The sequence below is a fragment of the Musa acuminata genome, chromosome BXJ3-4 (genome assembly GCF_036884655.1).
Source record: "Musa acuminata AAA Group cultivar baxijiao chromosome BXJ3-4, Cavendish_Baxijiao_AAA, whole genome shotgun sequence".
Classification (NCBI taxonomy): domain Eukaryota; kingdom Viridiplantae; phylum Streptophyta; class Magnoliopsida; order Zingiberales; family Musaceae; genus Musa; species Musa acuminata.
In genome coordinates this window covers 2,764,849-2,792,310 of record NC_088352.1, presented here as the reverse complement: position 1 = coordinate 2,792,310, position 27,462 = coordinate 2,764,849, and the positions used below count along the sequence as shown (strand labels likewise).

At 35.2% G+C, this 27,462-nt stretch overlaps 2 protein-coding genes and 1 pseudogene across 3 annotated transcripts; 1 reads left to right on the top strand and 2 right to left on the bottom strand.

The window, feature by feature from the left end:
- The first annotated feature begins 4,104 nt into the window (after positions 1–4,104).
- On the top strand, positions 4,105–6,219 carry LOC135634989 (uncharacterized). The gene is made up of 4 exons (XM_065145767.1): positions 4,105–4,923; positions 5,012–5,230; positions 5,314–5,405; positions 5,508–6,219. The coding sequence occupies exons 1-4, from the start codon at positions 4,105–4,107 to the stop codon at positions 6,217–6,219; spliced, it is 1,842 nt and encodes a 613-aa protein (XP_065001839.1).
- Positions 6,220–7,346: 1,127 nt separating this feature from the next.
- LOC103980178 (uncharacterized) lies at positions 7,347–10,258 on the bottom strand. The gene is made up of 6 exons (XM_009396480.3): positions 10,119–10,258; positions 9,593–9,650; positions 9,436–9,508; positions 9,268–9,333; positions 7,740–7,810; positions 7,347–7,642 (listed from the first exon to the last, which is right to left on the bottom strand). The coding sequence occupies exons 2-5, from the start codon at positions 9,622–9,624 to the stop codon at positions 7,757–7,759; spliced, it is 225 nt and encodes a 74-aa protein (XP_009394755.1). The 5' UTR covers positions 9,625–9,650; positions 10,119–10,258; the 3' UTR covers positions 7,347–7,642; positions 7,740–7,756.
- Positions 10,259–11,056: 798 nt separating this feature from the next.
- On the bottom strand, positions 11,057–23,435 carry LOC103980483 (mitotic checkpoint protein BUB3.1-like; annotated as a pseudogene). Its single transcript, XR_010495518.1, has 11 exons — positions 23,342–23,435; positions 22,468–22,556; positions 18,251–18,412; positions 17,998–18,128; positions 15,269–15,351; positions 13,605–13,871; positions 12,360–12,435; positions 11,727–11,807; positions 11,559–11,637; positions 11,376–11,476; positions 11,057–11,286 (listed from the first exon to the last, which is right to left on the bottom strand). The product of XR_010495518.1 is annotated as a mitotic checkpoint protein BUB3.1-like (transcript).
- Positions 23,436–27,462: the final 4,027 nt, after the last annotated feature.

Here is a 27,462-nt window from a genome sequence, read left to right as displayed (position 1 = left end):
TCATTTCAAAGACGTTAGATTTTTAGTTGTTTAAAAAAATGATTATTAAAAAGAAAATTTATCAAGTATAATTAACTAAAAGAGTTGTTTTTAGAAAAACTTAAATTTTATTATTAAAAAGAAAGAAAAGAAGAAATTGCTTCCAAAGGAAAATATGATTTACTATAAAAGAAGAGTTACCTTTAAACAAGAGATTATCAAATATAATTAAATAAAAAGGTAAATTTAAAATATATAGTTAATAAAAAAATGATATATACTTCCAAATAAATACGATTGATTTAAAAGAATAATTTTTTTCAAACAAATAAAATTAATTGAAAAATAATTTGAAATAATTATTAATTTTTTAGTTGCTTCCAGAGAAAAGTATGATTGATCAAAAAGAAGAGTTGCTTGCGAAGAAAATTTTACCAAAAATAATTAACCAGAAAGAGTTATTTCTATGAAAATTAAGATTTTGTTATTAAAAAAAAGAGGAAACATTGCTTCCAAAGTCAAATATGATTTACTAAAAAAAAAGAAGAGTAACCATTAAACAAAAGATTACTAAATATAATTAATTATAAAGTTTTTAAAAATATAAATAATTTAAAATTAATATATACATCTGAATAATTTTTTTTGTCAAATATATTTAATAGAAAGAGTTATTTCTACAAACATTAAATTTTTATTATTAAAAAGTTGATTCCGAAGGAAAATATGATATATTTAAAAAGAGTTACCTACCAATAAAATATAATAAAATATAATTAATTCAAAATTTATTTTCAACTATATTAAAAATATAATATTAAATTAATTTTATTTTTTTTTTTAAAAATAAATGATAATTAATTATATTTAATTCCAAAAAAAATTAATATATTAAAAGCTCTTTTATTATTAAAACAAAAAGGAAGAATTGCTTTCAATAATCAAATATGATTTATTTAAAAAGAAGAGTAATCTTTAAACAAAATACTATTAAATAATTAATTATATATATATATTTTTTAAAAAATAATGAATTTAAAATTGATATATACATCCAAATAAATAATTTTTTCGAGTTATTTCTATAAACATTATTTTTTATTATTAAAAAGTTGCTTCCAAAGGAAAATATGATATATAAAAAATAAGCTACTTATTAATAAAATATTATTAAATATAATTAATTCAAATTTTATTTTTTTTAAAAATAAAGTTTTATTTTTTAGCCCTTTCAAACCTACGACCTTCACATTATTAGCATAACACTATGATCAACTTAGCTAATAGGCCATTTGATAAAATGTTATAATTAGGTTTTTATAAACATATACTATAACACATTACTCTTATTCACACTCATATCCTATATATATAACTAAAGTATGATATTATTTTTTAATTCTTTTACTACTATCAACAAGAGTATAGATAATCTTAAAAGTAAAATATACTAATTTACTAAATACAATTATAATATTTAACCAAAAGAAAAACATACCCATACAATATGTCCAAAAGTTATACAAATACAAATACTCATAGGTATACTCACTTCTCGACCCAATCACTTGGGTCAAATACTAGAATCTTTACCTGCAAAATAGGGTTTATAGTGAGTAATCACTTAGTAAGTATAAACTTTATGGTTTTATTTATATAAGTATATATAATGTCATATTATGATATTTTAAAATCGTTGGTATAAGATATTTAATGGTAAACATTTCATCCTATGACTTCTTTAACAAACATAACCCTATAATATAATATATACAAAAATAAAAAAAGTAAAATTCTATGTCGAAATAATTCAAAATATTTATATGTATATATAGGAAACATAACAAATTCATTGACTTCTATATCTCATATCATAATATATACGTGTACTCTCACACTAAACGTTATTGTAATATATATGTTCACTCTCACACTGCATATCATAATATATATGTGTACTCTCACATCGTACGTTATAATATATATGAGTACTCTTACATCGCACGTCACAGTATATACATGCATTGCATATAGTAATATATTTGAGTACTTCCCACATTACGCATTATAGAAAACAAGTATACTCCCACACCACACATGATAATTATATCATTTGAAATCGATTTTCCATAATACATTATGAATATGATAATTTATACGATTATTATTTTACAGTAGTGTAAACATATACTTACCTAATGTAACTAAAAAATGAAGATGTTAGTAAAAGACTATGATCCTAATAATGGAGTATGTTAGAGAGTGGCTATAAAATTAGGAGCATAGGGTCATAAGATCCATTAATTAGGATCCCTATATCTTGAATTGTTGATTTATTATAATTCAATAAAAAATATAAAATAGTTTTGATAAAACCCCTAATAAAATATACAATACTCAAACTAAAAATTTATTTAAATTTCATAATTAATTTTTCATTAATTCACTAATGAACTAGTTAATATCACTCAAACTATTACATAAATCTATGAAGAAATTTTATTTTATTATTTTAGCTGACTAAACAATCTTGAATTATCATGAAATTTTATAGAAAACTAGGAGACATATAAAACTAAATACACACTAATTTTTAGCTTAAAATAAAATCATTTGGAGGCTAAAAGACTCTCCTAATTCACTGCTAACACCTATTATGTTCTGGCTAAACTATTTTAGAACTATCTAAATTTATAAGCTTCAATGTAAATCTCATATAATACTAAGGGAATATTTTTAAAACATATCAAAAAGACAAAACCTAATCATATCCTTAGCGGTCAATTCAAAAATTAAAGAATTGTAAGTACCTAACGGACAATAATAACTCTATGCAACAATATCAAATTAAAGTTATTCTAGAGGTTTTAGAATCATAAGAGATTCATATAAAATATATCAAAAAATTAAAGATAAATTCAAAATCTATGTTACTTAAAAATAACTAAAAAATTAGTTTATAATTTATAAAACTGAAACCCTAAATATAGTTGGGAAAGAAATGAGTTTTTCTTATATCAGGTTGGTAAAAACATATGGTACAACTGCTTAAGAGATTACTGCAGGGGATACATTCCGGAGGCAATGTGAGATGTAAGGAGAAGTGCTGGGAAGCTGCGGCGGCTGTGTACCCCTATAGGAGTTCTTAAGAGTTCTTAAGCACTCCTACCATACATTCCGGAGGCCAAAATATGGTAGAAGTGCTTAAGAGACCAAGCACTTCTATCCTTTATGGTAGGAGTTGGATACATTGAAGGAAATGGAAATACTGTTAACTACAAAATTACTGCCATAACTATATTAAAGAAAGAAAATTCCATTAGCAGATCACTCATCTTTGATTCAAAGACGATGACAACCCTTCTTGATGGACTAATTCGAGTAAAAGACAATGACAACCTACACCGAGTTAAATCAGTTGGTCAGAAGCAATTCCACTAGCAAATCACTCATCTTTTAAACTGAATTAGCTTTGTCTCCACACGGAAAACAAATTTGCTTTCCGGTCGCCTGAGCACAAGGTAAAGTTTCTCTAGATAATTTCATCGAACAGCTGTTGGGCGCAGCCCGACAGAAACAAGCAAGATCGAAACGGAGTACAGAATTGAAACCAAAGAACCAAGAAACGTATATAGCATATCTAACCAGTTTCCATGGAAGTCGGCATAAAGAGGAACCGGATTTGCTTGCAAAGACCCAGAAAATTTCTCGTGCTCTTGCGTGAGAAGTTCCGGGGAAGAAACTCCTCCCACCGTCCCATCTAATGGTGGTTCGCCACAGAAGCTTCTCCGAGCAAAAGCCACTCATGCGAAGGCACAGTGGCAGAGAATTGCTGTGCATCGGATGATTAATCGTGCTAAATTTAGTGCTTCCATGCCTTACACATTAAACCTCAACACACCGAGGAATTCATTGTACAAGAATTGGGAGCCATTACAAATAACTGATGATAGACATCAAATCCAGCCTGTTTCCAGCTCTCCAACTGCTGTTTGAATCCCACGGGTTTCCCGCCGCCGAATACGGGAAACGATAACCGCGACAGTTGTCTCCTTCTCCCGCCATCTTCTCCCCCCGCGTTATCTCTGTTCAGGAGAGAGCCGATCTCTCCCTTCCCCTCCTCCAATGGCGTCGCTGAGCCCCGGCGTCCTCCTAAGGCTGCTCCAAGACATCGACCGCTCCGACAACTCCCCTCGCCGCCCGCTCCACCACGCCCCCCTTGCTGTCCTCCAAGTCACCGGCATCGTCCCCGCCGTAGCCGGCTCCGACCTCTCCCCCGACCGGGGCTTCTACGTCAAGGTCTCCGATTCCTCCCACTGCGCCTACGTCTCCCTCCCTGCGGACCTCAACGACCTCATCCTGGCCGACCGCCTCCAGCTAGGCCAGCTCATCCATGTCCGCCGGCTCGAGCCCGCCTCCCCCGTTCCGGTCCTTCGCGAGTTCCGCCTCCTCGAGGGCCGCCACCCCTGCCTCCACGACACGGTCGACCTTACTCGGGGACCGTCTCGCCCGGCCGCTCCGAGCGCCACCCCTCCTCGGCCTCCGCCCGAGAAGAACAAGCGGCAGCTGCACCGCAGGAGCAACTCGTTCGCGGGAGACAGGAGCGGCGCGGCTGGCATGAGCTCTCCGTCCTTCACCGCCGTGAAAAGAGAGAGAAGGAGTTCGGACGTCCTGAACGAGCTGAAGAAGTTTAGCGTCGCGTGCATGGATGAAGACATTTACGACTCCGACGACTTGCGGATATCTTACCCCTCGTCTCCCGCGTCTTCCAGATTCTCATACACCTCCTCCTCCTCCTCCTCCTTCTCCTCCTCCTCGTCATCTTCGTTCTCCTCCGCATCGTCGTCCTGCACCGTGAGGCCGAGGAAAATCTGGGATGCCACGGGGAGGATTCCAGAGAGGAGAAGAGGGATGAAACCCTCAGTTCCGAGTCAGAGTGCCAGTGTAAGTTGTGATTCGCATTGCAAAGATTATTCAGCGTTAGTCATCTATTTCTTGTAGATACGATGGTTCTGCTCCATGACTTTGACAGGTTTCTCCGAATAGGTTCGCTCGGCATGTAAGCTTAACGCCACAAGATGATGCTTCTGGTGCCCCTTCAGCTTGCCCAACAAACACCCAGAGATCTGTCAAAGCACCTGTGGGTTCTGCTAAGCGGAAGCTCCCTGATTCAGATAAAGCATGCACAGAATCCGATAAGATGGGCGTCATCTCCGCATTGCAACCTCCAAGCTTGATGAAGCATGCCAAGGTATTCTTTTCAGTGCATGCTTTCTTGTGAAAATGTGGGCAGCCTGCTCCAGCCTGAGTGGTTTTATGGTTCCACCTCTGCAGGTAGTGCTGAGGCAAAGGGACTCAACGCTGCAGGCTGCCGTAGATGCGTTGCTAGAGGCATCTGCTGCAGAGAAGCTAAGTGAATGCTTCAGGTGAGTCGATGTTGGATTTCATTCCTGTTGATTCATCTTATACTGTGTAATGGTAATAGCGGCGACCGTCATATTTGATGTTCTTATTGTTGGCATTCGCAGCATGTACTCGGAGCTACAGTCGGACAAGGATGGCGATCCACGACACACGGTCAATGGATTGTTGACTTTTCATCACAAGCTAGCGCAGACAAGATTAATCGCTCAAGCATTGTCGAGATCAAGCCAACCGAACTCATGCGGTTGCAACTCATCCAGCCCTGCTCCACTCACATCGGTGGCGAGAGTTGCGTCGGAGAGACAACACTGTGCCACTTCATGGATCAAAGCAGCTCTGGAGTCGGATCTCTCGCGACTCCCGGAGCAGCAAAAGACTGCTTCTGAGCCCCAGGAAGCACCTCCAAGCAATGCAGACGTGCTAAGCCCCACCACCCACTCTCACAGGCCAAAGAATACCGCTTCGTCCATGGGGAGCAACAGCCTGCTGCTGGCTTCGAGCGCGCTGCAGCACGAGTACAACAGATGGTTTCTCAGATACATCGACAGGTTCCTCGACTCCATCCAGGGCGAAACTGGATACGGTGCATGCGAGTTGGAGGTCGCCAGTTTGCTGTGCCAGCTGAAGCGAGTCGACGACTGGTTGAACGACGTCACCGGCAAGGAGGTAACCGAAGACGAAGCAGAAGCGTGCGAGAGAGTCAGAAGGAAGATCTACGGCATTTTGCTGCGGCATGTGGAGAGTGCTGCCATTGCTCTGGAAAGCATGAGCACGCCCGAGGGGGAAATGGACAGGGATCTCATGCTCTGTGGCTAGTGGGTTTCTTGAGCCTGGATGAGCCAAAACCAAGTGTTGATTGCGGATTTATACTTTTACTTTGTGTATCGTGGAAGCTTAGGAGGGAAAACTTTTGGCTTCGGTTTTCATGGTGTTCTGTTCCACTGTTTTCTAACTAGCTTTTTATGCATCTATTTTCCCAAATGTCAGATCAAACATCCGGTCATTAAATTGAACAAGTATCTTCTTTGAATACTATCAAATTAATTCTTATGACTAACGAATTAGAAAATGCTACTATGGCATATATATATATATATATATATATATATATATATATATATATATATATATATATATATATATATATATATATATATATATATATATATATTATGTGGCCATATATGTCATTCTGCTAGGTTTATCTAGATTGTTATCTTAATTATTGGTGAATGTACCAAATGCGTATGTCTAAAATAATTAAAACCTTTACTAATATGATAAGATAAAACTATATCTCTGTGAAATACTTATTATGAATATACCAAGTTAGGTCAGTAGTTAATATTAGCATTCACCTGAATATTTGTAAATATACTTGACACTTAAATCGGATGGCATATATGACCAAATATGAAATTTGCCAATGACATCCAGGGATCACAATACTAAAATTTTGGGTGGGTGATGCACAAGAATCCAATAAATAATGTAATTTTAGAATGCTAAAATTATTGGAGTGGAAACTAAATAAATGAATGCGTGATTGTTTGAAAGTGGTAGTTAGCTTAGATAATAAAGATTTTGACAGATCTAAGGTGATAGGCTTAAATCCTACCGATCCATACAATGAAAGAGGCAAAAACAAAAAAAACCTACGCATTCATATTATGCATTCATATTTTCAAAATAAAAAATAAAAAAAAATAAATATTTGATTTAGAGTCTCTGAGAGAGGGGTTGTAGAAAGCACCTCCCGATGCATACTATGCATTCATATTATATGACTCAATTGCTTACACCCAATCAGATAGTCAAATGATTGTATAATCATACTATAGCTTTAAATGCACAGGCTGTTATGTGAAGAGAAATCTGCAATCATGATAAGGAATTCAAGCAGCATTAATAAAGTTTTGTTAGCAACCCAAAACCTCTCAGGATTTTGAAAGGTATCTGATGCGTTTTTCCAATCAATAAGTTTTGGTACAAAGAGAGAGGAGAAAAAAAAAGCTTCCTCGAAAATGTAATTGAATTAACTAATTTATTGTTTCCCAACCTATTGAAGTATCAGAACATAAGCTCCCAATCTCCCCGAAAATAACAAAACCTAATTTTGATCACTTAACAAAAAGGAAAGGAAAAGACCAACAAGGCCCTACAAACTTGCCCAGCGATCAACCATGTCTCTTCTCACATGATGGCGGTCAACCATCATCATGAAGATGGACTACCAAGACTGCAATAATAGACATGATGAACTCATACCATCTCAGTTCCAATCCAAACATACAAGGCAAAAGCACTGAGATTTAAGATAGATCCAAATTGCTTACATTGTGTATCAGTTTTCCTACATTGATGTATTAGTAGCATCTTTACTTGAATCATTGTGTCCTTTCTTTTCCTGCAAAAGAAAATTGGGGTAGCTCATGAACTCCCAAGGATAGAGCACATAGACATTGTTTACAAAACCCAATGATAAATAGTCTGCAAAATCCATTGATATGAAAAAAAGGCTTGTTCATGAAACATTATTGCCAAGTGACTGTGCTGGAGACGGACTTGCTGGACACGGTTCACAGTTTGAGAAAACAACCTTTAAGGATTTGAGCTTTGTGCATAAATACTATGCAATTTTTTTAAGTTCTTTGTGTCCGTGCATGTTGTCGATGCTTATAGGAATAAAATTCTGTCATGGATTGCCCTGCTCAATTTGCAAGGGTTAATCCTTTTAAGGATATTTTGCTTCGGAAATGTGACAGTCCTGCTTAATTGCTCTGCAGTTCTCATTTTATCACAAAAAAAAAAACAGAAGGAAAATGTACTCGACTGAACATATAGATAAGCTAATATGCTTTACATCAGAAAGGGTGTTTTAACATAATGGTACTCTTAACAGAATGTCAGCAACAATAGACTGTGACCAGGCCTGCTTGATATCTGGTAGTCTATGTATAAATGACTGTAATTTACCAGTTGATTCCATCTAAGAGAGAATCACACATTTTAACAAACCATTAAATACAACAGACAAGTGACTAAAGATTGGAACTTATATAAGAAATTCCATGACCAGACAATCAAGACAAACAACATATCAATCTGCAATTACATCTTCTACCATAGAGGCCACACTCTTACAAATTATTTAAATGTCGATTTGTCTGACTATTCATATATTTCTTTAAGAAATCTAACTACTCATATCTTATTATTGTGCTAGATGCTTCCAATTAAGTACAATTCCTTTTAGTTTCAATTCATATAAATAAGAATTTATGTCAAATATAATTGTTTGATTCAACATAAGCTTTACAGTGATGACTGGGTTAAAGCACACTAACCGAAACTATTCAATAAATGATTAAATATTTTGGTGGATAATACACTTTCATCTGTCAAGTGCCACCAATTAAGGTATAAAAATTGGAAGAACCAGCAATTCGCACATGTAAAAGCCTCAAAATTATTCTGCAACTTTATTGCTAAAGAACAAGATGTAAGTTGCTAAGGTTGATTTGGACATACTGAATCAAAAAAGAGAAGACCAGACGGCAATTTAAGAGACATTATTCTTTGAATGTTATTGGCAACAGGTCAATATTTGATGAAGCCGGTATTCCATGGTAGAAACAAGTATTCAAAATTTACAGATAGACTTCACACCTAATATCGGAAGAAGGCATGCAACTTCAGTACCAAAACATTGATTTGAACAAATTGCCATAGAAATATGAAAAAAGTGGAAGACAAGGACAGTTACAAGGAAAGAGTTTGCTGTAATTAATGGTGTCATAACAATTCAACAAAATACATCACTCATAGGATATTTCAAGGAAAAAAAAGGATAAGCAGATGTACCTTTTTTAACAGACCTTTTGCATGCATGAGCTCATACAGTTTCTGCATAAGCATTTCTTCCTCCACCTTTCACATGAAAAGGAAAATTAATCAGTCAACCTTGTAGAATTAATTACTAAAAGTCAGTCAAGATATATAGTCTAGTAGAAGCAAGAAAAGATGAAGCACCTGGAGACGATGCAACTCATGTGACATTGAACGATATGCATCCATGAGGACATCACTTTGTTTCTCCAAATGCCTGAACAGCGTTAAATCACATCGAATTGATAATTCAAAAGAATACAATAGCAGCAAATATCCAACCATGCACCCTCAAACTTACTTGAACATCTCTGCCGAGTGCTTAGTGTCCATCTTGACAAAATGCAGCTAAGAATCCACTACAAAATATGCAGCGTGTATTAGACACATCTCAAACTCTAATAAAGGTCTAAGATACTGTTAATAGAAAAAAATCAACCATTTGGGTTTCTTTTTAACACACGGTGGGCTGATTAAAAGTGAAGGTAAAAGTGACCCATCATAAAGGATAAAGAAAAAGAAAAAATTGCAGTCGGAGAAGGTAACGTTTGGCATTTTATTCGAAGATTTACAAGAACATAAAATAAAAAAACAGATTGGAACCGACTTGCTTTGCACAAATCTGTCGAATATGCTCAGACGCTCTAGATCACAACACAAATTGAATCCAACCATTTGCATTAAGTAAGACAAGGTTAGAAGGGATCGATCGATGCCTTAAACCGAAATAAAGGGGAAGGAAGAGGCGAGAAACACAGGGAAAGACATCATATCAAGCAAAGAATTATGCAAAACAGGTGATCTAGAAGATTCGGATGCGAAAATACCTTCAAACAACGATTTGAGATCGGAGGTGGAGCAACAAAAAATCCTATTCAAGTGCTCCGAGGGAACTGTTGCAGCAGCGGGGACGGAAGAAAGCGAGGGTTTGCTCCCACGCCCAAATAAACCAAGGGGAGACGCGTATAAGTAGCGTGTGCGCCAAACCCGACTCTTATCTGCGGATGAGACACACCGAAGATAACAGGTTTCGATGGAAAAGCCCCGACCCAACTTCTATGCGAGTTCGAACTCGACCGTTAATATCGACGCCCTCGAGCCGTGCTGAACCTAAGCGGATTCTGATGTTGTGAATGGATCCGGATCGCATTGGATCATATATGATCCTACCCGATAACGCACTAGGATCCGCGAACGCCATATCATGAATCACTGGATAACGAAGCAAGGCTTATCACATTCCGACGTGGCAAATGCTAGACTTCATCGTAGCATTTGTTCGATCGGCATTTAACATTTTTGAAACTTGACACTCAACCAATTTGAGTAAATATGATTTAATTAGTTTTATTCATGATCTAATGTATCAATCGTTGAAACAAATTAGATTGCTAGATTATTTTGAAATTAAAAAACATGCTTATGCAAAAAAATAAAATCTGCAATCTAAATGCATAATAAAATCGAAAAATTAATACCATATCTATATGCATGAAGAATAATCAAATTCCTGACTACGACTATTTGATTGAAAATATCGAACACCATATTAATCAAGAATAATCTTCTACAAATATGAAGAATTGCTCAATCGAATTAAATCAAAATAATCATAAAATGCCATAGAAGATAAAACCCTTGTTTTTTTCTTATTTTTTATAACCATTGGGCAGGATATTTTTCCTTCCTTTAAAACATTAACAAAAGAAATAAAAGTCTATAGAACTTGATAAATTGATACATACATACATACATATAAGAGCCATTCAAATACAGCAGCCACAATAGGCAGAAACAGATACAGGCATAAATTTTCCAGAAATACAAAAAATGTGAGAACAAAACAACTGAAAATTAAATACACCACAAATTGAAGGAGCTATTTCTCATATTCGAGGACCAGTTTATTATGAAGGTGGTGCAGGCTATGCCTTTGGCTTTGGTTTTACTTCGACTTCGTTTACATTCCGCACAAAGATGGCATAGGGCTCATGACTGCATGTTTAAATATTCAAAGTGGTATCAGCAACATCAAAATATCCAACATATTCCCAGAGGTGACGAAAAAGGTCTGATAAACTTACAGTGTGTCAGCCTCCTCAAATGTGTAGCTAGATGCTACGGCAAGCAGATGGCCGTCTCTGGTGAAAGATAATGCAGCAATGCTTGTCGGGTATTTTGAATACTATCAGAACAAATAAGTATTGTCAATTTTGAGTTGTTTCTAAACATCAATGTTAAAGGTTCGCCATTTCATGAAAAACTACCTGATAAAGTCTTTTCTTATTGTTGCCATCCCATAGGTTAACATAACCGTCACAACCTCCCATTGCAAACGTCCCATAGCTGACCAAGACAAACCACAAAATATAAATGACAACATTATTGATATAAGTGCATTGACAGGATAAATCGGAAAGGTTTAGAGAGATCACATTGGATGGAATGCAATTGCATTGACAGGTTAAACGGTGTCTCTCCCAGCCTCTGTTTTTTGGTGGCACTTGAATGCATACCTGAATCATCATTATCTAGTGAAAACGATGACTCATCACAGATAAGCATGACGAAGAATCAACATTATTTCTTAGAATCAAAATTTTAAATGAGTCATCAAGAACACCAAGAATATAATAGTTAATTTAGATTGTAATTCTAATTTAGATTTAAACTTGAAAGATCGATATTAGAAAAACATAAAATTTTCTACTGCAAAGATAATGAAGGCTTCCTGTATTTAATGTTTATGGTGGTTGAGTGCAATAACATACACTAAAGATTCATATTGTCTATATGAAAATATATGTTTAACATGATTAACTATTGGTTTATGAATCTAGGGAATGTTCAGATTAAATGGCTGAGGAAAATGACGGGTAGCATATGGCATGGGAAGCAGGTGCATGCATACATTTCTAAAGAAATCAGAGGGGATACCAAAGCTGGAATACTGGACCTACAAGGCATAAGATGAACAACTACAATGGGATGCACTGTCTAAACTGATTTCATCTAGTAGAAGAATGTTATGCATGGACATGATAAGAGTTGGACAAACAAAAACATACTTCTTAGCTTGAGCAGTCTCTGATAGATCAAAGAACTCCATAGCTACTCGACCTTCAATAGAACTAAGAGCAAAGCCTGCATTAAATAGTGTATTTAACACAGTACAATCAATACCATAATTTCTTGGACCAAGCATTCTTACATAATAAAATATTATTATCCTTGCCATGTGAAAAAAAGAGCAAGCATCAGTAGTTCTTTTCCATCATGTTCATACCCAAACCCAAGTTTTCCTTTTTCTATAATATGCCATCCTTTGACAACTTTCTTTGTGATATGTAATGATAAAATTATAAAATTATTTCCTAGCTTTTCTTTTTCTTCATAAGCGTGAAATTTGTTGAGTTCCCACTTTATAAAGGTCATTTTGGGAAAAAAAATGAAAATGATATTGGTGTTATTAACTTATTATTTTAAATACTTGAGATGAGTGTTCTCGTATGAAACAAAAACAACATTAATAGGGCTAAAAAATTACTATGACCTGCCTATTGCTCAATCAACAGGGAACATTCAAAAGAATTGAGACACATTTCAACATTCACAGAAATGATACATCTCAAAAGAAGGAAATCTAATAATAAAATTGCAAAATTATATACAGATCAAGAAAACTTCAAAGAAGTAGAAACAGTAGACAGATATTAGATTCAGGTAAAAAATCCTGCTGGATATTGTACACAGCCAGGTCCCAGAACAAAATGGAAGCTCCAAATTTTTATTAGTAGATGGAGAAAACAAATCTTACTTCAGTGCAAGATTTGATTTCCAGTAGGTTGCAATCGGTAACCATTTTGCAGTTACAGGCAGTCTAAAACAAAATCTCATTTGTAAAAATGTCAATTTGATTATTCTGATTAAGCGTCACAATGCGTTTATAAAACTGTTACAAGGCTTCCTTCAAAGATCTGTTATTCATTTATCACATCTTTTAGTTGGGAAAGTCTGCAATGACTTAGTGAACCACCAAATTAGTCCATCTCCACTATTCTAATTGTTAAGATTAGGTTGGGCTTAATATACACAACAAAATCAACTGAAGCACCTAGTTGGTGCATACACACAAATACAGACACAAAAATGCATTTATAAAAGGAGAACGGATGTCGTTTGAAGAACTTAGTGAATTACCATAATATACATAGACATATATCGACATTAGTTAATAGCATGTAAGAAATAAATTTGTAAAGATCATCGATAAAATATCTAAAAGAAAATATATAATGTAATAAACATCATACCGGTGCCATTGGGATAACAACGAACACATCTAGTTTGGTATTTCAGTGATGACTCCCTTCGTTGTTCTGGTTGAGACATATCACGCAAATCATAGATGTTCACATGCCTTCCTGCAGTAGCAACTACCAACCGGTGACCAACTAGAGACAGAGAGTACACTCGTTCAGGCTGCAGGAATGTCCCAACAAGTGCACGCTCTGGGTCGCTTGCACCTCTAGGATCCCAGCACTTCAGTGTCTTGTCCCAACTTCCAGTAATTACTTGGCCTAAAATGATAGAAGTAATCAATATGCATCATACATTTAAGGACATCTGCTGACTAAGATTTTGGTATGCTTGACACGATTTTTCTTTAAAATTATATCTAATGCAAGACATCATCAAGCCTTCCATAAGAAGTCTATACACAAGTGTGCCAAACAAACCAACCAAAATCTTGCAAATTAGGCATGTTAAAAAACTTGAACATGACAAATGATATGACACCCAAGGCTTAGAAAACCAGATAAACCGATATGCACCCTTCTCCCATTCAAGTTGGGGGTACCACCTGGTATCCTCACCATACCAGACTTACCAGCCAGGTTTTTGGATGTTGACTGGTTTGCTGGACAGTACAGCTATCCCTGGTTATCAGATCCATTATGGGCCTTTAGGTGTATTTTTAAACCACTCTTTCACCCCTCTTCATTCTTTTCTCAAATCTAATCTATTATTTCCCCCTTTTTTCCAAAGATCTCTAAATCCCACTCTTCAAACTTCAGTTTTCTCAAACTGGAGGACAATCTCAAGCAATTAAAGGCTCATTCTCAGGAAATCAACTAGTTTTTCTCCAAGGAAAGATAAGTATGAAGCTCAACTTTGAAATTATTCACTTTTAGTTTGTGACAAGTGAATAGTTGGTCATTTTTCTCATAGTTGGATACATCATATGGCTCACAGCACCAGCTTATTGATGACAGCCCTAATTCTACTGCACTCATAGTTGGATACATCATATGGCTCACACAGATCATTAATGACAAGACCATGACATCTAACATATTTTTTTGCATCAAGGCCCCATCATTACCTATACTGCATGGTGTGGAATTTCCATTCATGGGACCTTCAGAAATATATTTTTTATCTACAATTGAGAAACATTAAAGACCTTGAACCACTTTGCATAAACCCAAGGCGATGATAGCTTTGGTGGTAATATGCATAATTTTAAAGTACTATACTATTTTTTATTTTATGACATGTTTAGGAACTTTCTAGAAATGCTCTCTTTATATACAAGGTGTAATCCATATCTAAATCATGTTTTGATTCATTATACAGTGAATATTTAGTCAAAGCTTATCTACATTTACTACTTTTTTTTTACTTTTATTATGTCAAATTTAATGGAAAATGGCATGGACCAATCAGACCCAAGTCCATCAGCACAATTGCACATATATGCCAATATGATCTTAGACCAAAACTTCAGATCGGTACGAATCTCAAACAGAAACTCAAAGCCTTAATGACACATATCAAATAGCAACCTCACTCCCAACTCAACCTAATGGTCCTATTCTACTCATATATGAGACCTTAATAGGATCATAATAACATGAAATAAAAGTATTCTCCAAAATATGTAACTTTAGCAACTTAAGAGTATGAAATCTACCTGCTTCATAAGAGTACTCAACACAACGAACAGGGGCATCATGACATCCCAAAATATCCTCCTTGCCTGAACCAAAGACATACCTGAAATAAGAAGTCAATGCAGAGCAATCAGCTATGCTAGATTAGTATCTATGTATCACTAAATGTACAAAATAACTCAACCAGTATTGACTATGTCAGAGAATAGGCCATCTCAAAACCCTTACAGTTTCTCAGCGAGTACAAAAGAAAGAATGCATAAATGTAGAGAGTGAAGACAACTGCATCTTTTAAAAGTAATATTCAACAGAACAACAGGTTAGGCAAGAGGACTAATTACTCAACCAATGAAATTATTTAGAACCAAATAAAATACACTCTTTTGAAAGAGACAAACTTCTGTGTATGTGGAGATCATCAAAGCATTCCAAACAAAATAATTCCTAGAATATATTTCAGCTCTAACCATCTCAAATTCAGTAGCACTTTTAATACTACACAAATGAATGTAAGTAACTTTGGCAGTTACCATTAATTGAGAGGATGGAGATGCTTTAAATTTTCTATCTTACACAAGAAAATAGAAAATTGAATCAAGTGTAGTGCACAAAGAAATGTTACAAAGGAAGAAGTTCTCTTCCCATAATCATTTGTATATATTTAATCTTGATTAGATTTTACACTATCATAGAGAAAGCTCGTCCAACCATCCCCTTTATTCACTTAGATAACATGCCTCACATTACTTGTTCTGGTTTCGAGACTGATGACTAAGAGCTCACGTATGCATGAATTACTTATGACAATAACAAGAAAATAGGTGACAACTAGGAATCTAGACATTCTACCAAATATGAGTGGCAGGGGGCTTTTCCAATGATATAACTACATTATGCATTTTCCAATTGCACTCAAGCAAGCAAAGTGCTTATTTTGAGGAAGCATCATGTTCATAATGAGGGCATTTACTTCATCAAATATCTTTTAGTCAAACAAAAAGAACAAATGTGAAATGCGCCAAGAATTTAGGTCTTGAAACATTAATAAAGACATGAATGCAGTACTATGTCAGAAGGTCAATTACTAAAAAAAAAGTTAGAACTTGGAATTACATTATTATCAATCCCATGTGACTAAGATAGGGCTCATAAAGCTAATTATCATGATCCATGAGAGTGCTAGAGTGATACCATAATGAGATCATGCACGGAATACAATGGAAACATGTAATAAGTGTTACACAAAATTTGCTTATAGCAGCACATGCCTATGTTGATCCTAGTGAAACCAACAATCTCCAATGGTATGTCATCGTAACATGCCGGCTATACAGATAAGTCATCCTAACACAGCGATGAAGGGGCAAATCAAAAGAAAAAAATCTATTATTTAATAGTCTAAAACAGAAAAGAACAAAATTTTCTAATTTTCTCAACTCTTTTAAAACAAATGTGTGCCAAGATTTCAATTAAAACATCTGTTAACCACCAAATATTCCCTATAAAAGCTGAAATTTATCAATTGGCACACTCCATAGATGGATGAAGAATATAAAACTTGTTCTAGATCTAGAAATTAAATTGAAAATGCAACACTGATTGGAAAAAAAATTATAAAGAAAGAATATGGTTGATAAATAGGTACCAAATGCTTGTAAAATAGAAAATTATAATAACACACCCTGCATCAACTTCTGTGATGTCTAGAAAAAGAAAGAGCCTAAAATCATACAGCCTATAGAGTATATAAAAGAAGGCATTCAGATTGCATGTCAAATTGGCCTCTCCACACAAAGGTAAGCCTCCATCATATGAAGCCACCAGCTAGCATCCGAGTGTTCTGCAATACCGTCCTAACTCCTAAGAAATATAAAGGCCCTGAGGAGCCTCAAAAAAAGCAATTCCGATCAATAATATAAACTGGCAGCTAAAGAGGTGGCCACTAAATGAATAATAACAATAGCTCAGTACTTGTATCAGCTTCGGTATGTTGCAAATTGCCTACAGTTAATCTAAAAGATTTGGACATTTTCTAAGAAGAAAATTCAGTAGGTAGTGACAACAATTCCTAGGCCAATTGTGATTGATAATTTAATGCTGCAAATCCCCTATTTTCTAATTGGGAATAAAGAACTGATTGATTGCATATCCCTTTTTAAGATGTCCACAATAGCATATTTCCATCAAACAGTGAAAAGCCATGCAATTAACAGATATTGTCATGCAATGCTGAGAAAAAGAAAGAAGAAAGAGCAGTTCGATGTACAATGCTTTAGCAAATGCATCGTTTAGACAGCGCAGTTTTCCATGATTCAAAACCTAGTCATAAGTCATGAAGGCACAGCATTGCCATGGCCAAATTCTCAAAATGAAAACAAAAATCATCCCTTTAGGAAAATACACTATGTATCCTTGGAGGCTCGTGATAGACACAGATGGGCACTTGGCAACCATCACTGGATACAGCCCACCACTGTAAAGCTCCTAACTGGCAGATCTTTCATTAGCAGACTACATATTAACCCATATATAAGATATCTACGGATCTAAAACCATAATCCCACTGCTGCTGTACTTATCAACGATCCACCGGATACAAACAGGACATGCTACAAAAAAAAAAAAAAAACGCAATAATGGAACAAAAAACAAATGTGATTGGTCAAACACAAGCATAATTATAGTGTCTTATTACCAGAAAAGCAGCAAGAGAAACAGAATGCATCGGAAGGACATTGCTCGCACGTACCTTCTAACCGTATGATCGGCACAAGCGCTGAACCCTGCTGAATCATCGTGGAAGCTACAATCGAGGACGGGGCCAGCATGCACGAACTCCCCCTCGAGAAGGTTCGCCCCGGCGTCGTAAAGACGAAGACTCTGAGCAAAAGGGGATCAGGCAGGCTTAGCACAGGCGATGAAAGAGATCAAAAGACCAAACCGCAGCGACACAAGGTTAGGTTCCCTGTGTTGCTCGCGTGTATGTTAAGAGACTTGTTTACCTTATCCCAGGACGAGACGAGGAGGAGGTCGCTGTGGTTGGAGATGCCATCGGAGGGAGGCACGGATAGCTCCCTCCCGCCGGTGGTGGGCGGAAGGGTGGCAGCGGTCAAAGCGACCGAGATAGGATGAAGGAAATCGCGATCCGATGGGAGAAATGGATGGAACGATCAGCGGTGGGAGAGCGGGCGAAGGATTCAAAACCCTGTGCGGCGTGCTTGATTTCAATTTTGGATTTCGGGGGAGCGTTCGGCGAATAGCCAAATTGAAGGACCGACGTGAGCACGTTCGACGTTATTTTGTTTTCTTATTGTTTCGGTGGCTTTGAGATTTGTGAACATCATATAATTGACACGATCAATTTTGATCGTCAACATCATATGAAAAGAAGATTGATTCGACAAGGCTCATTTTCGAGTGACGTGATGCGAAAATGAGTCATGACTCGAACTCGGTAGAATTTTTTTAGGCCCAATACTTTTTGTTTTGTCTTAATCATGCATGTAAGCATCACATTCACATGCAAAGAATGCTTCGACCATATCAATTACGTGGGATAATTGGGATGTCCTTTTCTCTTGTATGACCAATGCAGTCAAAAATATTTTTCTTTACGAAAATACATAATATATTCATCCAAGAAAAAAAATTATATATATATATATGTCATTAACCATACATAATAAGAATGCCTCTTACATCCTTGCTATACTTGGAATTCACTTTCTATATCCATAATAAACAATAATACTAATTTGATTACCAAATTTTTTTTATAAACACACTAGTTCAAAATGAGATATAATCGAAAAAAATAAGTCAAATTAATTTAGCTATGTTAAGTTAAAATAAAGGAATAACATGAAAAACGAGCAGGCATCAATCAATTCATCATTGTATAAGATTCATAAATAAGACATACTTAATGCACGAGACTCTCGTCAATACGTGTTCTAGCGAGGATTAGTATATACAGTTTAACCTTTAAATATTTAGAGAAATTGTTTCCATAATTCAAACCTCGATCTGCCACAAAAGAGCGGATACTGATCATGCTAACATACTACATATATCCATCATGAGTATTATAGAGAGTTCACCACTGTGTAAGATTCATGCTAGCACATCACATACTCGGTTCATCCTGAGTACAGTATTACAGAGTAAGAAACAAAGTAAGTTGAGATTACATAGAAGATTAGTGACAGCCAAGCAGAGCTGGGATCAAGGAGACCCCCCATGCTTGGGGTGACCTGGAGGGGTCGGCCAGGGGATATAAGGCATGAGAGGAATTCCATGTTCGATCGGTCCGGTTTTAATGGTTGCTTTCGAACTTGGAGCTGGATCGAAGCTGGGATAATCCTCCACGTTCATACTCGTTGAATCCTTTGTACTTCTGATCGCGCCGGCAATGTAGCTGTTAACCTGAGAAGGATGCATGCCTCTTAGGCCATGTGAATCAGGTGAAAAACCATTAAATGATCAAATTGGTTGACAACAACAAAACATCCTCATCCCATAAAGTGTCGGGTCCAGCACATATGTGGGCTTGGACAATTGGGCTTATTAAGTCCAAATTAAAAAGATAGGGTTTACAGGGTGAGCATGCAGCGAGCGACGACGCAGGGAGAAAGGAAGAGAGAGAGAAAGTAAGGTTTTAGAGTTTTCTGCCTCGGTGATAAAACATTCTCAGTTTTGGCCCAAATTTTATGTGGAGAATCCTAAACTCTACAATCCTAACGGTGTTGATCTACAGTTTACCCTCTCTAAGGTACTTTCCTGCTATATCCACTTTGTGAGACCTAAAATTTCCTTACGAGGAGATCTACGATCTTGATGTTATTGTGATCTTTTGATTATTCTAGAGAAGACCGATTGTAAACCTATTATCGTTACTATTGATAGTGGAAGTTTGAGGTGGACTACGATCCTGTAGTTTTTCCCACATTGGGTTTTTCACGTTAAAAAAAATTGGTCTCACTGTGTGATTGATTTTTGCTCTATTGTTTATGCTGTGTTAGTTGATATTTTCATTTGGATATCAAGTTGGTATTTTGATGAGGAACCCATTTTGATACACAAAGAGGGAAAAGAATATTTCGCTTTAACAGATTTTTCCCAACAAAAAGGAGTATAGTTATGTGCTCAGGTCGTTTGTTATACTTGTGAAGGAAAACCAAGTAAAATAAGTTTGCTGATTGAACAATGTAAAATGTTATTCCTTTCTTGGAAAAAAGAAAAAAAAAAAGAAAAAGGAACCTATGAACTCTTACAGGCCATTACTCTTCAGTTCCTAATGGACGTCGCACTATGTGGTATGTCATAAGACAGAAAAAATCTGAGCTTGTGAGCTCTTACTAGTCATGACTCTTTAGTTAAGAGAATTTTTTTCTTTTTATAGAATTGTTGATTATCATATAAGCGTAAAAACTATAAATATGTTATTATTATACCAAAAACTTTAATGCCAGAATCAAAATCAAACAACGATTGATCAATGTTAGGAAGATTTTGATGTTATTAGAAAAAATATTTATTTGATATGTAAACTTATCGTCGTCTGATCCGAAAGCTATAATGATAACGATCTCTAGGGAGAACCAGACTTGTCTTCTTTTTTTTCCTATCATTTACAGGACCATAAGTACTAAATAAAAGACTAAGGAAGATTGAGAATAGATCTATAATATCAATTTATGATATTTCACCCATAAGAGGTCTTATCTTTTATAGATGAGAGTCATATCAAGATCCTAAAGAACTCTACCATAATTGATTTTTTTTTAATTGGTCGATAACCGTAATCAAAATCCAATCAGATCCATATTATATCTTACATAATTAGATAGGTCCAAATAATCTGACATTCTTTTATTTGGTTCATTAATTGATAAGACATAAATAAAATAAAATCAAAATAAATAAAACATAAGTTTATTTAAAAAAAATTACCTAATTAAATTTAAAAAAGAATAAAAAACATTTTATACATAGTCATGAATTTTAAAATAAGCTAATAAGTCCAATAAATATAATAATGCTACATTAAGTCAATTACCGATGTAAGTCATATCAATTGTATATTATACTTCCTTCTATATACCATAACATTGTTAATCTTTCTTTATGTAGTCTATAATGATCCATGTAATTTATCTTGTCAAGATAATCCTGTTATCACATTCAATTATAATATACATAAACATAAATGTAAACATAATAACATAAACAAATAACCTTAATTACGGAAAGAAGAATATCAATATTAATATCCACCTAAACATGCATCATCATATTTTTTATGATTTGCTCATAAGCCTCGTTCTAAATAGGTTCTTTAAATACTTTAGGTTACAAAACTAAATGAATTAGCAATCATTAAAGTGACACTTAAGTTCTCAATTGATATTTGTGATTTCTAGACTCTTGCTCTAACCATTAAGAAATTACCCATCTAGTTAATATGAATATAAATCATGAAATAAACTTCCTACTGTCAAGCCAATTTACAAAATCAACATATGAATATCTCATAACTTCGAGATGTCTAATCTCTTGTATGTGAGCATATAGTCTTTCGTCCTCCTCAAATATCTTATCACTTTCTTTATAGTTTTTCAATGTTCCATTCCTGAGTTTGAGCATATAATATAATTCCAATTACGTATACATAAGAAATATCATTCATTTGATTTATTTTTAAGCCATTCTTAGGACATTAGCTCTAACTTAATTTATCACCTTTGGTAATAGGTATATCATTAGTTCAGCAAAGTTGCATACTAAATCTCTCCAATATATCATTTCTAGAATAGATAAGTCAATTCCAAATTACATCCGCAAATAGCATGCATACGACAACGACATTCAGTGTTCCGGATTAAACATATACGCCTTGCATCATTAACCCAGCAGCATGGAACATTCTACGTGCGATAGCACAGAGCACCACTTTGAATCATGTTTATGAAATGCCTCAAACTACCCTTTGGTGGGATAACACTACACCTAGCACTTAAGTCTAGTTGCTTTGAAATACAAGTCATACTTGCATTCATTTAAGCCATATTCCTAGTCTAGCATTAGAACAATCAACACAGACAGTGGATGAGTCGGTAATCTGTTGGCTATCATGAATCATTTCATCTGTTCCAGAACTAAAGTTACGGGCATGTTCCATAGTCAATTGAAGACGGTGCACAAGCCACATATCACATACCTCCAGTTTCCTGTGGGTGATGACCGTCATGACTCTTCCACCATCCATAGGCACGGCTGTTGTGCCTCCTTCATCAGTTGAGGCAGAGCCTGAAGATCCATTTAATGATATGTTCAGCAAAAGAGGAATCCGGTCAATATAAACACTCACTGAAAAGTAAAACAAAGCTATAGCATCCAAGATAATAGTAACTCATCAATGTGTTCAGCACAAAAGGACTCTGATCAATCACCGAGTAAAGCAAAGCTATAGCATCCAAAAGAATAGTAATCTATAGATACAGCAACTGACGGATACAATGGCTACGATCAGACACTGACAGCCCGAGAAAAAAGTAAACAAGGAGGATCAAGCTAATGAATTGAATACATCACTGTCCTTTTGGCATGCCAAAGTGAATTATAATCCCCAGATAACTGTGATACTCCATCAAGCAGTTCAGAAGTATGATAAGATCGTAGATAATTCAGACACTAGTGAGGCATACAAAGGTTACAAGTCGGAAAGACATGCTAATGTGCTCAACTTTGGTTCAGGCATCACAAACTTTGCTCGACAGATTATGACATCGAGTTTATAGTCATTTATATGCGATGGCTATGGTCACTCTGTGAGTGCAGCGTCAACAGAAACACCAGAGTTAAAGAAAGAAAAAAGGAATTAATGGATGGTTTTAAGTAACTACAGATTTTGAAGTTAGATTAATCATGCAACAATACAAATTTAATAACTTTACACAGAACCACAATGGCAGAAATGGGTCAAAATGCCATTTTTCCGTGCACGAAGACTAATCGATCACAATTTCTCACAGCTACATGTAACAAAACAGTTTATCTAAGAAAAAGGACAAGAAAAAAAGGAAGAAAAATACATGCAGCGATGGAGATGCTGATGCTGGAGGGAATGAAGAACGCAAGCACGGCCCCAGCGATCCAACCCATAGCAAAGAAGCGCAAAGATTTCATCTTTCTACCAAATCACTCCTGCCTCTAAGCTTTGCCCACAAATCCTGGACCAGGGGGACAACAAGAGCAGAAAAGAACCGGAGCAGCGAGCTTCACCGCGCCACGGCTGGTTCCCGTCCATTTATTAGTCCTCACTCGGGGAGCCCGGCCGGGGAGGGGATTAAATGCGAAGAAGCGTGAGACGTCGAGCCGGTTTCGGGCAGAGATTAGAGTCGGTGTACGTCTGGGAAACAGGGCACGTCGATCTCGGTGGATTGCAGCCAAAGTCACTGAGGACAGCAGTAATGGCTTCTGCTGCCTGTATGTGATGCGGGCTTCCTTTGCTTCTTCCCAAGAAAGTGTGAAAAGGATTGGGCGCAACGCAACACACACAAATGCTAGCGTAGGAAATTAAAGTAACTGTTTGATTGGGCGCAAATAACGAGTCTATTTGCTCTCAAATAAAGCATTTTATAATTAATAATTATATATATATATATATAATGAATTGAAAATAAGAGTGGATTTGCATTTATAGTATTTGTATTTATAATAAGAAAATCATATAATCGACCTTAAATAATTTGAATATTATGACTTGTCGTTATTATTATATTTACGTTTGCCTATAATTAATATTTAAATTATTTAAATTGTTCTCATTTAGATTGATTTTGACAATAATTTAGAATCAATCCCATGTCTCTTCCATACCCTTCGTCACTAATACCCATGTATAAATGCAATAAAATAGTATATCTAGTGCAATGATACTTGTACATGCATGAAATAATTGTGAATGGTGATTCTTCAATGGTCTTTGTTTAAATAAATATCGATTGACACAAACACACATTGATTTAGTTGGGGTCATTGCTGCCTTCCATCAAACACTTGTATGATGGTGAGATTTCCAAAGTAGATGATGATATCAAGGTTTTGGTCCAAAGTCTACTGGCGAAGAGCATGGGGGTGGGGGCAATCGGAGTCTCTTGTTCTCTCTCTCTCTCTCTCTCTCTGCAATGTTTTCATGGATTTAGTATGGTGGTGGTTTTAATATATTTCACATCCAAAATTTTCCAAAGATTAAACCTTGTTTTTTTCAAAGAAGATTACACTTACTAAGACGTATATAAACAGAGAGTATAGAAAATATAATGGACATACAAAGAGGAAAGAAGAAAAACTTGACATTCAAATAATTTCAAACTATTGTTTGTCTCCGAACATAATGCTAAATGTAGAAAGATTTTTTTTTTTTTAGCAATTGATGGACAAAAACCATTTGGACATTGAAAAATTAAGCAAATCGATTAGAAAAAATTCACATATAATTCATCAATTAGGTACGTTAATTTGTCCTTTCACAAATTGCATCCGGTCAAGGCTCTAACGATCGTTCTAATCATAAATTACTATAACAATCATACAGAATTAGCATTTGAAGTTGGATGGATAGAATAGTTTGTAAATATAAAAACTATTCTTATTCTTCTATTTTGTAAAAAAAATTAATATCAAAATCTGAAATCAATTTTTTAATGTGGATACTATTCAGAAACCTTTTATCTAATTTAAGTTTTTATCTAAACCGATATATAATGAGAACTAGGCTTACCTTTTCCTATCTTTATATCCTTAACAGGATTGCTATAAACGATCGATTAAGAATAAATGAGAGATGAGAAATGATATGTAATATCTCATTAATTGATTTTACTAATCGTACGCATCGGTCATATCTTTTTTATACGTATAGAGATTAGAATATGAAAAGTCTCTTCCATCAAGATCAATTTCTAAAGAATTCTATCACAATAGTATATAGCGACGTTGCATAGCCATCGTAACCACCTCATATAGTAATATTTTACCACCATTACAACTGTCACCATAGGTAGTAGCATTGTATAGCAATCTCAACTATCATAGATTCCATTGCTACAACTGTCACATACAATAGCTGCATCCATCGTAAGGTTGTACGATGCTTGTATTGAGCACACAACCATTACTCACGACTAAGCTGATAACTATTAAAAGCCATCGTCTTTAACAATATTGTTACCAACAATAAGTTGTTAACAATGGTCCGTCGATCAAACATGAAAAACCTTACATTACTTGCAAGCAAGTGATAGGATGAACTAAATAAAAAAATAGATAAGCAATACAGAAAAATTATTTATGCATTATAAATATAAATTAAATAATACCTTTATGCAAGTAAAGGTGTTAACAAATAGATTTAAAATATTTAATTTCATAGCTCTAATATCAATTATAAATATAAAAATTATTTTGCTTCTACGCGAAAAAAATTTAATATCAAAATCTAAAATCAAATAATATAATATTAAAAATAACTTTCGATGCTATTTAAAAAGCTTTATCTGAGGGCATACTATCATCGGATCCAAAAGCTATAACAATACCAATATGAAAGAAAAACTACACTCAGTATTATTTTCTCTTCCTATCTTTCACATGACCTTATAAGTAATATATTATGGATAAAGATGAGATGAGAGAATATTTGTATTATCTCATTGATCAATTTAAGGTCTTATATTTTTATAGACGAGAATAAATAATAAAAAATAAGTAATTATGAGTCTCACTCATAAACGTTATCTCGTAAAAAATCATATCATAAATAAATTTTTTTTTCTATTGATCAATAATCATAATCAAAATTCAATCATATCCATAATATATATTACATAATTATATAAAACCATATAATCGAGTTAAATCATATCTGTTCTTCAAAATCCTTAAATTTAAACCTCCATGCATAGATTTATGAATATATATATATATATATATAAGGAGTAAAAGTTTTTCATCATTTGTTAAAGCCAAAGCTTTGTACCCTAAGATGATAGAATGATTATAAAAATAATAATTATTAAGATATTTTAAAAAAATTATATATGTCAATTATGCCCAAATGTGTGGTTACCTACGAGGATCCATCCCGAAAGCGAAAATAAGAGGTATTATCTATTATCCACGTGGATACGAGGCAAATCTATGGTTCATTCTAATTATTAGCACCGAATCCAATTAATTTGCCTAAAACTATCCTTAGAGCTCTAAAGATATAAACTATATATTTTCACGACCGAGCGATGTAACTGAAAACAAGAGCTTAACCTATAGACAATCATAATTGTTGAGGATGGATAAAACTTTTTTAAGAAACTTATTATTATTATTATTTTCAGACCAAAGAAATTCCACATAAGCTTTGTTGATTGATGTGTTTGATAATTTTGATTAAAATATGAGTTGACATAAGGCTAGGCAAAGTAGGAAGGGATGCCATTGATATCAGTATTTATTAGGATAGATTTATGTCAATGTAAACAACCTTAAGCCATGGCTTCGAGGTCGACACGACTGAGTTCAGGCCCGAATGATGGAGATCTTCACGAGACGGCCTTCGAGCCCACCGAGGTGATCGGGTGTTGTGGTCTGGACGGTGTCGTTGTTTCCTCCAAGTAGGAACTCCTCTCCTTTGCGTCTCGCGGGGACCTTCGGCTTTACCCTTGCATAAAGATCGGGTCGGGGTGCTCGGCCTGACCCCTCCGATGATCAAATTAGTTGATGTGAAGGGGATTCAGATGAATAAGTCTTTTTGTGTGCCCTCTCCCTCTATTCCCGTTCAGAATGCGAGGGTATTTATACGGAAGCTTACTGTTTCCTGATGTGCCCGCTTGCAGGGGTAAGCTGGTAGCGTATGACATTGGTGTTGGCGTGACGTGAAGAACCGAACCTGAACAAGCGTTAATGCACCTCGACCGACGCTTTAGTCTGTTTGGCTAGGTGTTGTCGTGTCGATTAAGACATGAGACGTCATCCGACGTCAGCCTAGTCTTGTCATAATTATTATCCTCATCATATATATATATATATATATATATATATATATATATATATTCTCTTTGGGCACATAATCTACCCAATTTAAAGGGTAAGGTGTGTTTATTATGGAGAATTAAGGCAAAATAACCATAGCTCAAACAATAAAACCCGGCTCCTG

What these genes read in the sequence shown, in the direction of transcription:
- LOC135634989 (XM_065145767.1), top strand. Translation starts at nt 4,105, where the DNA reads ATGGCGTCGCTGAGCCCCGGCGTCCTCCTAAGGCTGCTCCAAGACATC. An exon ending in GCTTGATGAAGCATGCCAAG is followed by an intron (nt 5,231 to 5,313) that starts GTATTCTTTTCA and finishes CCACCTCTGCAG; the next exon opens with GTAGTGCTGAGGCAAAGGGA. An exon ending in AAGCTAAGTGAATGCTTCAG is followed by an intron (nt 5,406 to 5,507) that starts GTGAGTCGATGT and finishes TGGCATTCGCAG; the next exon opens with CATGTACTCGGAGCTACAGT.
- LOC103980178 (XM_009396480.3), bottom strand. Translation starts at nt 9,624, where the DNA reads ATGGACACTAAGCACTCGGCAGAGATGTTCAA. An exon ending in CACTCGGCAGAGATGTTCAA is followed by an intron (nt 9,509 to 9,592) that starts GTAAGTTTGAGG and finishes AACGCTGTTCAG; the next exon opens with GCATTTGGAGAAACAAAGTG. An exon ending in CAAAAGGTCTGTTAAAAAAG is followed by an intron (nt 7,811 to 9,267) that starts GTACATCTGCTT and finishes TTTCTTTTGCAG; the next exon opens with GAAAAGAAAGGACACAATGA.